The 14,759-nt window shown below is 45.5% G+C and overlaps 1 protein-coding gene across 1 annotated transcript in view; it reads left to right on the forward strand.

The window, feature by feature from the left end:
• LOC139381332 (thrombospondin-2-like) overlaps positions 1–14,759 on the forward strand; it is a 53,117-nt gene that overhangs the window by 30,017 nt on the left and 8,341 nt on the right. Inside the window, exons 11-17 of the mRNA XM_071124783.1 lie at positions 1,144–1,251; positions 1,319–1,478; positions 9,056–9,174; positions 10,520–10,754; positions 13,716–13,943; positions 14,069–14,199; positions 14,289–14,429. Coding sequence (XP_070980884.1) covers positions 1,144–1,251; positions 1,319–1,478; positions 9,056–9,174; positions 10,520–10,754; positions 13,716–13,943; positions 14,069–14,199; positions 14,289–14,429 — 1,122 coding nt within the window. The remainder of the gene's footprint in view (positions 1–1,143; positions 1,252–1,318; positions 1,479–9,055; positions 9,175–10,519; positions 10,755–13,715; positions 13,944–14,068; positions 14,200–14,288; positions 14,430–14,759) is intronic.

Below are 14,759 nucleotides of genomic sequence, written 5' to 3' on the forward strand. Positions count from 1 at the left end.
GGAAGAAGGTACTCACGTCAGGTGAGACTAAAATTGAGCTTTTTGGGCCATCAAGGAAAACGCTATATCTGGGGCAAACCCAACACCTCTCATCGCCCCGAGAATACCATCCCCACAGTGAAGCATGGTAGTGGCAGCATCATGCTGTGGGGGTGTTTTTCATCGGCAGGGACTGGGAAACTGGTCAGAATTGAAGGAATGATTGATGGCTGTTAGTGTAATTTAATTATGCCAATGTGCTTTCATCAATTGAAAACCCTTAATCTATTTTATGAGGATTTCTAAGATTCTTGTTTGCATAAAATAGACGCAGACCAGTCTTTCAATAATAGGTAACAGAATTTATTCTCGGAGCGCGCTCCCACTTAATCACGAGCAACAGTTTATATACAGATCATGACGTCATTTCATTGCTTTAACAGAATCCCCTCCTCTCGACCGGGACAAAGTGAGGTGAAAAGTTCATTCTAACTTACTAACACACTCCCAGGTAACTTTTGACCCCTCAACATTATCGATCACCACTGAGCTGACAGTTTTAATTAACAGAAAACCTAGGAATGCACTCACTGACTTATCTAAAAACCCCAGAGCTAAGTTTCTGTAGGTTCAACGCTAGGTTAACGACCTCATTTGTTTACACAGTCCCCAACCCATTAGTTTCTTCCTAGTTGGAATGGTGTTCATTAACTTTAATTACCCCTTGTCCGTGTCACACAATCCCTTCTTATGAACTCATATTGTTAATCAGATATAATAAAACAGAGTATAAGTTTTACTTAGTTACAGTTCCATTTAAAATGATTTGTTCAGTCATTTAATCATCATTTTCCCAACAAGAAATGATAAATATTTTGCATCTTCAAAGTGGTCGGCATGTGTAAATCAAATGATACAAACCTCCCCAAAATCCATTTTAATTCCAGGTTGTAAGGCAACAAAATAGGAAAAATATCAAGGGGGGTGAATACTTTTGCAAGGCGCTGTACGTGTGTCTAACACCATGCTGGGCTCACTGCTACTTACGGCCATGTAAAATAGACAGGTTATGGAACAATTAGTCAAGCCCAGAACCCCTACAATAACATTTGATTGATTTGATTGAATATATAATAACTGAGCTGTATTGTGATTGACTGACAGGATAACTGCCCCGCCCTGCCAAACTCCGGACAGGAAGACCTTGACAATGATCGCCTTGGAGATGCCTGTGACCCTGATGACGACAACGACGATGTCTTAGATGAGAGGGTGAGGGTGAAGCTTTGTGTGTGTGTTTCTGTGTGTGTGTTTATTCCATTGTGTGTATGCTCCCTAGGATAACTGCCCTGGACACTACAACCCCCATCAGTTTGACTCTGACAGAGATGGAGTTGGAGACCGCTGTGATAACTGTCCCTTCACCCCCAACCCTTTACAGACTGATACAGACAGCAACGGAGAGGGAGACGCCTGCAGTATCGACATGGATGGAGACGGTTTGTTTGTGTTTGTGTTTGTGTTTGTGTTTGTGTGTGTGTGTGTGTGTGTGTGTGTGTGTGTGTGTGTGTGTGTGTGTGTGTGTGTGTGTGTGTGTGTGTGTGTGTGTGTGTGCAGGGCTGGGTAGGTTACTTTCTAAATGTTATTTGTTAGAAGTTACCAGTCCAAAATTGTCATCTGTAAAATAACTTTAGATTACCCAACCTCACTAAACTTAATCTTATTACTTTCAGTTACCTTTGGATACTTTCCCCTTAACAGGAGTAGATGAAGACACAAAGCATCCATCAAATGCATTTGGTGTCATCATAGTGGTCTCTGATTGGTGGTCATCATTTGGTGTCATCACAGTGGTGTCTGACCTGTGGTCATCATTTGGTGTCATCATAATGGTCTCTGATTGGTGGTCATCATTTGGTGTCATCACAGTGGTGTCTGACCTGTGGTCATCATTTGGTGTCATCATAGTGGTCTCTGATTGGTGGTCATCATTTGGTGTCATCATAGCGGTGTCTGAGCTGTGGTCATCATTTGGTGTCATCATAGTGGTCTCTGATTGGTGGTCATCATTTGGTGTCATCATAGTGTGACGACCCTCCCACTCTGTCTGCCGTATTCTCTCTTTGTTGTTCCCTTATTAGGATGCTGGTGGGCGGAGTTGGGAGGGTCGTCAGCTACATGGGAAACACCTGGGCCCAGGTGTTTCCCAGGATAAATACACCACTTCCCCATTCATGGAGGAGACTCTCTCCATGCAGACAATTTGATAGTTTTTTTTGTTGTGTTTCTTGGTGGTTTTTGGTTGTTTGCTTTAGAACCTTTCAAAACCCTGCATTATCACAGTCATGCATGCAAAACACTCACTTACACTACTGATTACTGATTACACACACCATTGTATATTTTCCTTAGTTGCTTTAGTTAATAAATATATATTTTGTTACTCCTTATCTCCACGTTGTCTCCCTTTTGTTACGGGCTTTGAGCCGGTTCGTGACAAGTGGGGGCTCGTCCGGGATCTTTGAACTATTGGTTTGGGAGACCGTGGAGGTACGTGTTTGGTTTGCATATTGTGTTTGAGTTTGATAGGCCCAGTATTGGTTGCCTTTGTTGTTTGGGTTGTGTGCTGCGTTGGAGAGAGTATAATGGTTAGTTTCCAGGCCCTGCCTAGCCTGGAAACGTTTGTTCTACTTTCTGTTGGGACATCAGTCTGAGGTGAGTAATCGGCTGTGTACCTCGGTGGGAGATTTGGGTAGGGTAGTGGAACTTGCTACCTGGAGCTATAGCCTTTTTCCCCTGATAGGCTTAGCGACATGTTTCATTTTTTTGGGAATATGTTGGGCATGGTTAATGTTTGTTATTTTTGTGTGGTGTCTGTGGACTGAGCAGTTGTCTCGGGGGCACATCTGTGGCTTGGTGGAATTTTCCAGCATGCTGGGGAGTTTTTCCTTGCCAGCGGGCTACAGTGCGTAAATTCCCACCGTAAATCTGCACGAAGACTAGGGTTGAGTTATTGTAGGTTTTGGGGAAGCTCCGTATCTCATCTCTCTTCTGTGGTGCTCAGGGTGATTGTCAATTCTCGGGTTGTGGTCTGGTGTGCTCAGCAGAGGGGAAGAGCGAGATTTTTTTTTGTTGTAACTATGGCGTCTTATATAGATGAATTAATTCGCTTTCCATCGGAGGATTTGTTAGATTTAGGTACTAAAGAACAGCTGTTGAAGGTCGCTGAACACTACAAGGTTGAGATTAGTGATAAACGTCTAAAGAATTCTATTAGGTTGATATTGAAGGCCAATCTGATGGAGAGTGGTATTCTTGAAGTTACCACTGGGCCAGAATTTGTCGTCTCCCCATAACGTTACAATGGCCATTCCATCGGTTAGTCCTAGTAGCCTTCTTTTTGAACAGCAGAAAGAACTGCTTCTGTTACAGCTGGAGCATGATCGTGAGAAGAGAGAGCATGATCGGCAAAATGATCGTGAGAAGAGAGAGCATGATTGGCAAAATGATCGTGAGAAGAGAGAGCATGATCGGCAAAATGATCGTGAGAAGCTAGAGCATGATCGCGAGAAGCTAGAGCATGATCGTGAGAAGCTAGAGCATGATCGTGTAAAGTATGAAAAGGAATTGGCATTTAAACAAGATATGGAGCGTGCTAAAATCAAGTTGCAACAAGAACGTATAGAGTTGGTTAGGGAAGGAAAGATCTCAGGGGAGAGTTTGTTTTGGGAAGGTGATCCAGATTTACCTAGGGGTAGTTCCTCTTTTGGTCATGCCCCAGAGACATTTGATATTGTTGGGAACTTACGGTTATTGCCTCAGTTTAATGAAAGGGATCCCGAGACATTGTTTTCGTTGTTTGAGCGTGTTGCTGACGCTAGGAGTTGGCCTGATTCTGACCGCACTTTAATGTTGCAGTGTGTGCTGACTGGTAAAGCGCAGGAAGCATATTCAGCTCTTAGTGTACACGACAGTGCCAATTATGATAAAGTCAAAACAGCTGTGTTGCAGATTTATGAATTGGTCCCTGAGGCTTACCGCCAACGATTTAGAACTTTATAAAGGGATGATAAGCAGACTCATGTTGAGTTTGCGCGACAATTATCTTTACAGTTTAACCGCTGGTGTTCCGCCTCTGCAGTTGTGACTTTCCAAGGGCTGTGTGATCTGATTATGTTAGAGCAATTTAAGGACACAATTCCTGATCGTATTGCCACGTATATTAACGAACAGAAAGTAAAGAATGTCGCTGAAGCTGCGGTTTTGGCGGACGAGTATGTGTTGACTCACAAAAGTGTCTTTGCAGAGCACCGTATTCGGAAAGAGTGGGGGCGTTCGTATAGATTTGGGCTTCGCTCACCGAGATACTTTGGTTCACGGGCAGAGTTCTATTCAACTAGGGTTGAGCCTGACTCCCATGGTAAAGCTGACTTTGGGCAGGCGTGTCACTACTGTCAAGGTTCAGGTCATTGGAAAAACGAATGTCCACTTCTCAGGTCAAAGGGTGCTTACACTAAATCCAAGCCTACCGCGTTAGCTGCACCTGTTCCACATCAGTTCACTCATGACTCATTTCTTCAGGCCCAGGAGAATGTGAAAGTCCATATTGATCCAGACTATTTATCTTTCATTACGGAAGGTTTTGTGTCTATGTTAGGAAGTAAAGACCTAGTGCCAGTGAAGATCCTGAGAGACACAGGTGCCTCTGAATCATTTGTGTTGGAATCTGTGTTACCCTTTTCTGCTAAGACTGATTCGGGGAATAGTGTTCTAATTAGGGGAATAGGTTTGAACACTCTGTCAGTTCCATTGCATAAACTGATGTTGGATTGTGGGCTGGTGAAGGGTGAAGTTGTTGTGGGGGTGCGTCCTTCGTTGCCTATTGAGGGTATCGACGTTATCCTTGGGAATAACTTGGCTGGTGAGTGTGTATGGCCTGTCGTGTTTCCATCTCGAGTGGTTTCCACTAAGCCGTCATTTGTTGGGATTCCTGATGAGAGTGTACAGAGTTTGTTGAGAGTGTTCTCTGCGTGTGCAGTGACACGTTATATGAGCCGTGGCGAACTGGTCACTGCGCCGACTAACGATAATAATACAAAGTATGTCACTGTTTTCCCTGTTATTCCATTATCTGTAACCCGCTCAGATCTAATTAATGCGCAACGGGATGACCCCACGTTAGAAGAGTTGCGTGACCAAATTGTGCCTGTAGAACAGTTGGGAGATGTCGCCCATGAGGATGTCCTGATGAGAAAGTGGGTGTCTCATGATAGTTGTTTTCTGGGGGAGGCAATTAGTCAGGTTGTTGTACCAGTTAAGCTTTGTGAGTTGGTGTTGGAAACTTCCCACAGCGACATTGCTGGACATATGGGGGTGAGGAAAACCTACAATCACATTTTAAGACATTTCTTTTGGCCTAGATTAAAGAGGGATTTTTCTGATTTTATCAAAACTTGTCACACCTGTCAATTAACTGGTAAGCCTAATCAAGCTATTAAACCGGTACCATTGTTTCCTATTCCTGTACTCAGCCAACCTTTTGAGTATCTGATTATTGACTGTGTGGGTCCTCTGCCTCGTTCTAAAAAGGGTCGCAGTTACCTGTTCACTGTGATGTGTCAGACCACTAGGTCTCCTGCTGCCTATCCTCGCCGATCTATCACAACTAAATCTGTGTTAAAAGCTTTGACTCAGTTTCTCTCATTGTTTGGAATCCCTAAGGTCATTCAGAGTGATCAAGGATCTAATTTCACCTTTAATCTGTTTAGTCAGGTTCTTCGACAGCTCCATATTAAACACAATTTGTCTAGCGCCTATCACGCGCAAAGTCAAGGAGCACTGGAATGTTTCCATCAAACTCTTAAGTCTTTGTTGAGAGCTTATTGTACTGAGATGGATAAGGATTGGGAGGAGGGGTTGCCTTGGTTACTGTTAGCCGCTAGGAAGGTTTCACAGGAGAGCATGGGTTTCAGTCCAAATGACCTTGTGTTTGGACATAGGGTGCGTGGACTTTTATCTGTTCTCCAAGATGACTGGAAGTCTCCCGAGCCTCCTCAGTCCCTGTTATCGTATGTGTGTGATTTCCGGCGACGGCTGTATGCCGCTGGTGAAATGGCTAAAGAGAAGTTATCTTCACAGGAGAGGATAAAGGGCATATTTGATCGCCGAGTTGAGCCTCGTCACTTTAGTCCGGGTGACCAGGTTCTTGCTCTGCTGCCAATTGTTGGTTCTCCTTTTCAAGCCAAGTTTCAAGGTCCATATACAGTGGTGCGCCATTACACTGAGCAAAATTATCTAGCGGACACTCCAGAACGGAGGAAAGCACACCAGCTGTGCCATGTAAATCTGTTAAAACCCTATTATGCATGTTCCTCTGAGACTGAACAGAGTGAACCAGACTGAACCTGTTATTTTGGCTGATACCGTTGTTTCCTTGGGTTCTTGTCGTGCTAGATCTGTGCATGAGGAGGAAGATGTTCCTGGTCCTGACGATTGTATATTGCAGGGTAGATTGAAAAATTCAGAAACACTGGATATCGTAGACAGTCTTCTCACTCACCTACCTGTTGATGGGCGGAAAGAGATGGTTGGTCTGCTTCAGAGATTTCCAGGTTTGTTTTCTGATACACCTACACGTACAAACTTAATAGAACATGATATTGACATTGGAGATGCTGACCCCATTCGTCAGCGGTTCTATAGAGTTTCTTCAGAGAAACTACGTTGTCTGGATGCTGAGGTCAAGTACATGCTGGAGAGTAAGATAGCAGAGCCTTCTTTCTCCAGTTGGGCTTCTCCCTGTATCTTGGTCAGTAAACCGGATGGAACAAACCAATTTTGTACGGACTACCGTAAGGTAAACAGTGCCACTAAGCCAGATTAATTTCCTCTTCCTCGGATGGAGGACTGTGTTGATCAAGTCGGTGCAGCTAAGTTTGTGAGCAAATTTGACCTGTTAAAAGGCTATTGGCAGGTGGCACTGACGACTAGGGCACGTGAATTCTCTGCCTTTATTACACCCTTTGGTCTGTACTCGTATTCGGTTATGAGTTTCGGTCTGCGTAATGCACCTGCGACTTTTCAGCGACTTATGAACAGGGTTGTCGCCGGTCTGACCGGGTGCGCTGTTTATTTGGACGATGTAGTGATATATGCAGATACTTGGGAAAAACATCTGTCCCGTATTTAAGCCTTGTTCGAACGTCTGGCTGCGGCTCGCCTCACAATCAATCTGGCTAAATGTGAGTTTGCTCAGGCAACCGTTACATACCTTGGAAAAGTGGTTGGGCAGGGTGAAGTGCGTCCTGTTCGGGCTAAAGTGGTGGCTATTGATGCTTTTCCATCACCAACTACTAAAAAGGAACTGATGCATTTCTTGGGCATGATTGGTTATTACCGTAGTTTTTGTAGTAACTTCTCTACTGTGGTCGCTCCCTTGACCGATATGCTGAAAGCTAAGGCTGTTTACGTTTGGTCTACTCGTTGTCAACACGCTTTTGAAGATGCAAAGAGGTTGCTTACCTCAACTCTGGTGCTGGCTGCTCCTCGCATGGATTTGTCATTTACCTTGCAGGTGGATGCTAGTCATGTGGGGGCAGGTGCAGTTTTGCTGCAAGCAGATGTGTCTGGGGTTGAGAGGCCTGTTAGTTTATTTTCCAAAAAGTTTAACGATTATCAGCTGAACTATTCGGTTATTGAAAAGGAAGCGCTAGCACTCATTTGGGCCCTACAACACTTCGAAGTGTATGTCGGGTCGGGGGTAGTACCTATTGTGGTCTACACCGACCATAACCCCCTCACTTTTTTGAGGTCCATGATGTGTCCAAACCAGAGGATAATGCGATGGTGTTTATTTTTACAATCATTACATCTCGATGTGAGGCACATCCGGGGGACAGAAAACGTGATTGCTGATGCGCTCTCTCGTGCGCCCTGTTCCTAAATGTTTACGTGACTAACCATTGTTTCGTATATTCATGTTCTCTCTGTCCTGTCTGTTCCCTCCTGGTCTTGTTTTCTTCTTTCCTCTTAAATGTTGCTTCCTGTGCGAAGGTTGCTGAGGTTTGGGGAGGAGGTTGGCTGGGGCAAATTGTAAGTGTAACCCCTCATCAATTTGTGGCGCAGAAGCTGTGTCAATTTGGAACTCAGAGGTTGGTATTTTGGTATGTTGGTCCCCGGTCTTATGGGGGGGAATGTGACGACCCTCCCACTCTGTCTGCCGTATTCTCTCTTTGTTGTTCCCTTATTAGGATGCTGGTGGGCGGAGTTGGGAGGGTCGTCAGCTACATGGGAAACACCTGGGCCCAGGTGTTTCCCAGGATAAATACACCACTTCTCCATTCATGGAGGAGACTCTCTCCATGCAGACACTTTGATAGTTGTTTTGTTGTGTTTCTTGGTGGTTTTTGGTTGTTTGCTTTAGCACCTTTCAAAACCCTGCATTATCACAGTCATGCATGCAAAACACTCACTTACACTACTGATTACTGATTACACACACCATTGTATATTTTCCTTAGTTGCTTTAGTTAATAAATATGTCTTTTGTTACTCCTTATCTCCACGTTGTCTCCCTTTTGTTACGGGCTTTGAGCCGGTTCGTGACAATAGTGGTGTCTGACCTGTGGTCATCATTTGGTGTCGTCATAGTGGTCTCTGATTGGTGGTCATCATTAGGTGTCATCATAGTGGTCTCTGATTGGTGGTCATCATTTGGTGTCATCATAGTGGTCTCTGATTGGTGACCTGTGGTCAGACTCGCTCAGGTGGAACAAACTTTAACTTGCAACTTTTTTCAGAGCTGTCATTGAGAACAGAAAGGTGTCAATGTATTTTTTGTTGGTGCAAAAATTATTTCTGAAATTAAAAGTAATTCTAAAAGTATTCATGTCATTTTTCAAAATTATCTGTAATTTGATTACAATATATTGGTAACTGATTAGTGTGTGTGTATCCCTTCCGGTCCTAAAGCATACAGACATACACAACAAGGAAATTACTCATGTAGCTTTAGTCTCACCCTAACCCATTCCTTCACATGGTAGATGCGTGTGTGTTTGTCTGTGTGTTTGTGTAGAAATGCTGAACGAGCATGATAACTGTCCCCTGCTGTATAACACTGAGCAGAGAGATACAGACCTGGACGGAGTGGGGGACCAATGTGACAACTGTCCTTTCGTGCACAACCCTACACAGGTACGCATGCACACACACACACACACACACACACACACACACAGATTAAAACCATACACCGTGGTCTATAGATTAAAACCAGACACCGTGGTCTATAGATTAAAACCAGACACCGTGGTCTATAGATTAAAACCAGACACCGCGGTCTATAGATTAAAACCAGACACCGCGGTCTATAGATTAAAACCAGACACCGCGGTCTATAGATTAAAACCAGACACCGCGGTCTATAGATTAAAACCAGACACCGCGGTCTATAGATTAAAACCAGACACCGCGGTCTATAGATTAAAACCAGACACCGCGGTCTATAGATTAAAACCAGACACCGCGGTCTATAGATTAAAACCAGACACCGCGGTCTATAGATTAAAACCAGACACCGCGGTCTATAGATTAAAACCAGACACCGCGGTCTATAGATTAAAACCAGACACCGCGGTCTATAGATTAAAACCAGACACCGCGGTCTATAGATTAAAACCAGACACCGCGGTCTATAGATTAAAACCAGACACCGCGGTCTATAGATTAAAACCAGACACCGCGGTCTATAGATTAAAACCAGACACCGCGGTCTATAGATTAAAACCAGACACCGCGGTCTATAGATTAAAACCAGACACCGCGGTCTATAGATTAAAACCAGACACCGCGGTCTATAGATTAAAACCAGACACCGCGGTCTATAGATTAAAACCAGACACCGCGGTCTATAGATTAAAACCAGACACCGCGGTCTATAGATTAAAACCAGACACCGCGGTCTATAGATTAAAACCAGACACCGCGGTCTATAGATTAAAACCAGACACCGCGGTCTATAGATTAAAACCAGACACCACGGTCTATAGATTAAAACCAGACACCGCGGTCTCCAGTTTAAAACCAGCTGGCGCGCTCACCAGTTTAAAACCAGCTGGCGCGGTCTCCAGTTTAAATCCAGCTGGCGCGGTCTCCAATTTAGAGCCAGACACCGCGGTCTCCAATTTAGAGCCAGACACCGCGGTCTCCAGTTCAAATCCAGCTGTGGTGGTCTCCAGTTTAAAGTCAGACACCGCGGTCTCCAGTTTAAAGCCAGACACCGCGGTCTCCAGTTTAAAACCAGCTGGCGCGGTCTCCAGTTTAAATCCAGCTGGCGCGCTCTCCAATTTAGAGCCAGACACCGCGGTCTCCAGTTTAAATCCAGCTGGCACGGTCTCCAGTTTAAATCCAGCTGGCGCGGTCTTCAGTTTAAAGTCAGACACCGCGGTCTCCAGTTCAGCTCAGTAATATGAACAAAGTAGTAGGGACCTTTTTGGACTGCAGTATTGCTAACCAGGTGTGTTTGTCTGTTTTTGTGTAGACTGATTCAGACAGTGATCTGGTTGGTGATCACTGTGATGATAATGAGGATATAGATGAGGACGGTCATCAGAACTCCCTCGACAACTGTCGCTACGTTGCCAATAGCAACCAGGTTGACCATGACAGGGATGGCATTGGCGACGCCTGCGACCATGATGATGACAACGATGGTATCCCTGATGACCGTGACAACTGCCGACTTGTGCTGAACGCTGACCAAATAGACGCAGACAGTCAGTACGCACGCACACACACACACAAAAGGTCCCTACTACTTTGTTCAGATTGCTGAGCTGAACTGGAGACCATGCCAGCTAGATTTAAACTGGAGACCGTGCAGGCTGTTTTCAAACTGGAGACCGCTCCAGCTGGTTTTAAACACACACACACACACAGACACATCAGCATGGGCGCGCAAAGCCATGCTCACATATCCTGATTAGTGACCAGAAAGCCCCTGTTTTCTTTTCTCTTTACCAGAACAATTCTGGGGATTTAATTGATCATGATCATATTCCAGCGAGACCTAGTTTGGGTTATAACTCTATTCCTCAGTGGTGGGACTGACTATATGTCTACAGATGGCTGGGTTATAACTCTATTCCTCAGTGGTGGGACTGACTATGTCTACAGATGGCTGGGTTATAACTCTATTCCTCAGTGGTGGGACTGACTATATGTCTAATGATGGCTGGAACATCTCACTACCTTCAGCACTTATGGGATGAAGATGTAACATATTTGGGTGAATGAATGCTAGGGCTAACCCCAACCCTAACCACAACCCTCTAACACCCTAACCCCAACCCTATAACACCAACCCCAACCCTCTAGCCCTAACCCTAATCCCAACCCTCTAACCCTAACCCCAACCCCCTAACCCTAACCCTAACCCCAACCCTCTAACCCTAACCCCAACCCTCTAACCCTAACCCCAACCCTCTAACCCTAACCCAACCCTCTAACCCCAACCCTCTAACCCCAACCCTCTAACCCCAACCCTCTAACCCTAACCCCAACCCTCTAACCCTAACCCCAACCCATACAGGTAGGGTTAGGCTTGCTCTGGACTCCAGTGAACTGACAATGTGACATGATATCCCCAGTTGATATTGACTGCGAACATGAATTACTTTCAGCTCAAAATGTTGGTTTTAAAACGCTGTTTATTTCTGTATGTTATGTTTTGAAAATACAACAGCGTTTATTGCTGTAATGACAGGCTACATTTGCGCAGGGATTGTGCTTATTCTCCCTGTGCGTGCATGTGCCGGGGTCGCAAGCTTTGAACCACTCCTTTTTGGGGGTCAAAAGGTTGGGTAATCACTGAGTTACCAAACAGATTGCTGATTTGCTGTACAGCTAGGATCAGGTGCTATGCAAATGTCAAATTGTAGGGAGAGAGGATTGCCATAAATAAATATGCAGATCCAAAAATTGTTTGGTCAACAAGAATTTGCATGGTTTGCTTTGAAAGCTCACCATCAGTTTGGCATCAAGCAACAATTACTAGCATAGACCTACTGCTCTTTTGGTATGTCAACATTTCTTGAAATTGATACTTTACTTATGAAGCTTTCCATTGGAAACTGTTGAATTAAATTATTACATAATCAAAATGTGTTTTAGACAAGATAATGAAAAGGGCTGTCTGGTAGCCTCAAAAAATAGAAAAAGTTGTTACCTTGGGACTAACTATACGGTTCTATCTGCATAGTTCTTAGATATTGACCATCAAAGTGTTCACATCTCAGAACTGTTTTGTAGTGAATTCTTCTTTCTTAAGAAATTTATTATGATCATCAGACAAATTACTGTCATCACTGAACAACAATGTGACAATATAATTTACTTTAACATTTCTGACAGTGTAGTGTTTTTCTGCTTGCATACCATTATTGCTGGCTAGATTAGCCTACACCATACTTAGAGGGAGATGGCAAAGACGTGTTCTGATTGGTCCATCTGTATTTGTTCAGGCCAGTGATTGGATTGCAGATATAATCATATAGCACCACGTTCAAATGGGTTTATGTAGATAGAACCTTCTCGTCCCAAGGTCTCCACTTGTAGTTGAACAAGTCATTGCATGTATATATTTTTTTACTCAACTTGAAAAAATGTGTGACTCGACTTATTCTTAGAATGCACGACTTGGCCTGGACTCGAGACTCGACCCGTTCTACTTGGGACTCGACTTGAGACTCGTACCTTGTGACTTGAAACTTGCTTGTGACTCAAATAATAGTGACTCTGGCACACAAACACGCACATATATACACACACCACATATACACACACACACATATACACAAACACATATACACACACACCACATTATTAGTGTGTTTGTACCGTTATCAGTCTCTGTAAGGATGACTTTGATAATGATATTACTCTCTCCTCTCCCTGTCTCTCTCTCCTCTCCCTCTCCCTCTCCCTCTCTCTCCTCTCTCTCTCTCTCTCCTCTCCCTGTCTCTCTCTCTCTCTCGCTCTCTCTCTCCTCTCCCTGTCTCGCTCTCGCTCTCTCTCTCCTCTCCCTGTCTCGCTCTCGCTCTCTCTCTGCTCTCCCTGTCTCGCTCTCGCTCTCTCTCTGCTCTCCCTGTCTCGCTCTCGCTCTCTCTCTGCTCTCCCTGTCTCGCTCTCGCTCTCTCTCTGCTCTCCCTGTCTCGCTCTCGCTCTCTCTCTGCTCTCCCTGTCTCGCTCTCGCTCTCTCTCCTCTCCCTGTCTCTCTCTCGCTCTCTCTCCTCTCCCTGTCTCTCTCTCGCTCTCTCCTCTCGCTCTCTCTTCTCGCTCTCTCTCCTCTCGCTCTCTCTCTCCTCTCCCCTCCCTGTCTCTCTCCTCTCTCTCTCCCCTCCCTGTCTCTCTCCTCTCTCTCTCCCCTCCCTGTCTCTCTCCTCTCTCTCTCCCCTCCCTGTCTCTCTCCTCTCTCTCTCCCCTCCCTGTCTCTCTCCTCTCTCTCTCCCCTCCCTGTCTCTCTCTCCTCTCCCTTTCTCGCTCTCTCTCTCCTCTCGCTCTCTCCTCTCCCTGTCTCTCTCCTCTCCCTGTCTCTCTCCTCTCCCTTTCTCGCTCTCTCTCTCCTCTCGCTCTCTCCTCTCCCTGTCTCTCTCCTCTCCCTGTCTCTCTCCTCTCCCTGTCTCTCACCTCTCCCTGTCTCTCTCCTCTCCCTGTCTCTCTCCTCTCCCTGTCTCTAGATGATGGTCGTGGTGATGCTTGTCAGGATGACTTTGATAATGACAGTATACCAGATGCACTAGATGTTTGCTCAGAGAACAGTGGTATTGGAGTTACAGACTTCAGGAAGTTTCAGACGGTTCTGTTGGACCCTCGGGGGACCACTCAGTCTGACCCTCTGTGGGTGGTTCGAGGACACGGAACCGAACTGCTACAGACTGCAAACTCTGACCCTGGCATCGCCTTGGGTACGACCCCTAACCTCTTACCTAAGACCGCATTAACGCTGATCTGGGTGGTGTTTGTGTAGTTTTCATGTGCGTTTGTGAATGCGTGTGCGTGCCTGCGTTTGTGAATGTGTGTGTTTTCTCAGGTTTTGATGAGTTCCGTGCGGTAGACTTCAGTGGGACATTCTACGTGAACACAGACCGTGATGATGACTATGTAGGGTTTGTGTTCTCCTTCCAGTCCAGCAGACGGTTCTACGTTGTCATGTGGAAACAGGTCAGTCAGGAGTACACACACACACTGACCTCTGACCTCTAACCCTGCCCGGTCAGCCAGGCCTAACTTCTAACCTCTAACCCTGCCAGGTCAGCCAGGCTTACTGGGAGAAGAGTCCTTCCAGGGCATTTGGGAACGCTGGTGTCTCTCTCAAAGTGGTCAACTCAAGCTCAGGCCCTGGGGAGGCCCTCCGCAACGCCCTGTGGCACACAGGAAACACCATACAGCAGGTACACACAGGAAACACTACACAGCAGGTACACACAGGAAACACCACACAGCAGGTACACACAGGAAACACCATACAGCAGGTACACACAGGAAACACCATACAGCAGGTACACACAGGAAACACCACACAGCAGGTACACACAGGAAACACAATACAGAAGGTAGACACAGCAGGTACACACAGGAAACACCACACAGCAGGTAAACACAGGAAACATTATACAGAAGGTAGACACAGCAGGTACACACAGGAAACACCACACAGCAGGTACACACAGGAAACATTATACAGCAGGTACACACAGGAAACACTATACAGCAGGTACACA

The sequence above is a fragment of the Oncorhynchus clarkii genome, chromosome 23 (assembly GCF_045791955.1).
Source record: "Oncorhynchus clarkii lewisi isolate Uvic-CL-2024 chromosome 23, UVic_Ocla_1.0, whole genome shotgun sequence".
In the NCBI taxonomy this organism is placed as follows: Eukaryota; Metazoa; Chordata; class Actinopteri; order Salmoniformes; family Salmonidae; genus Oncorhynchus; species Oncorhynchus clarkii.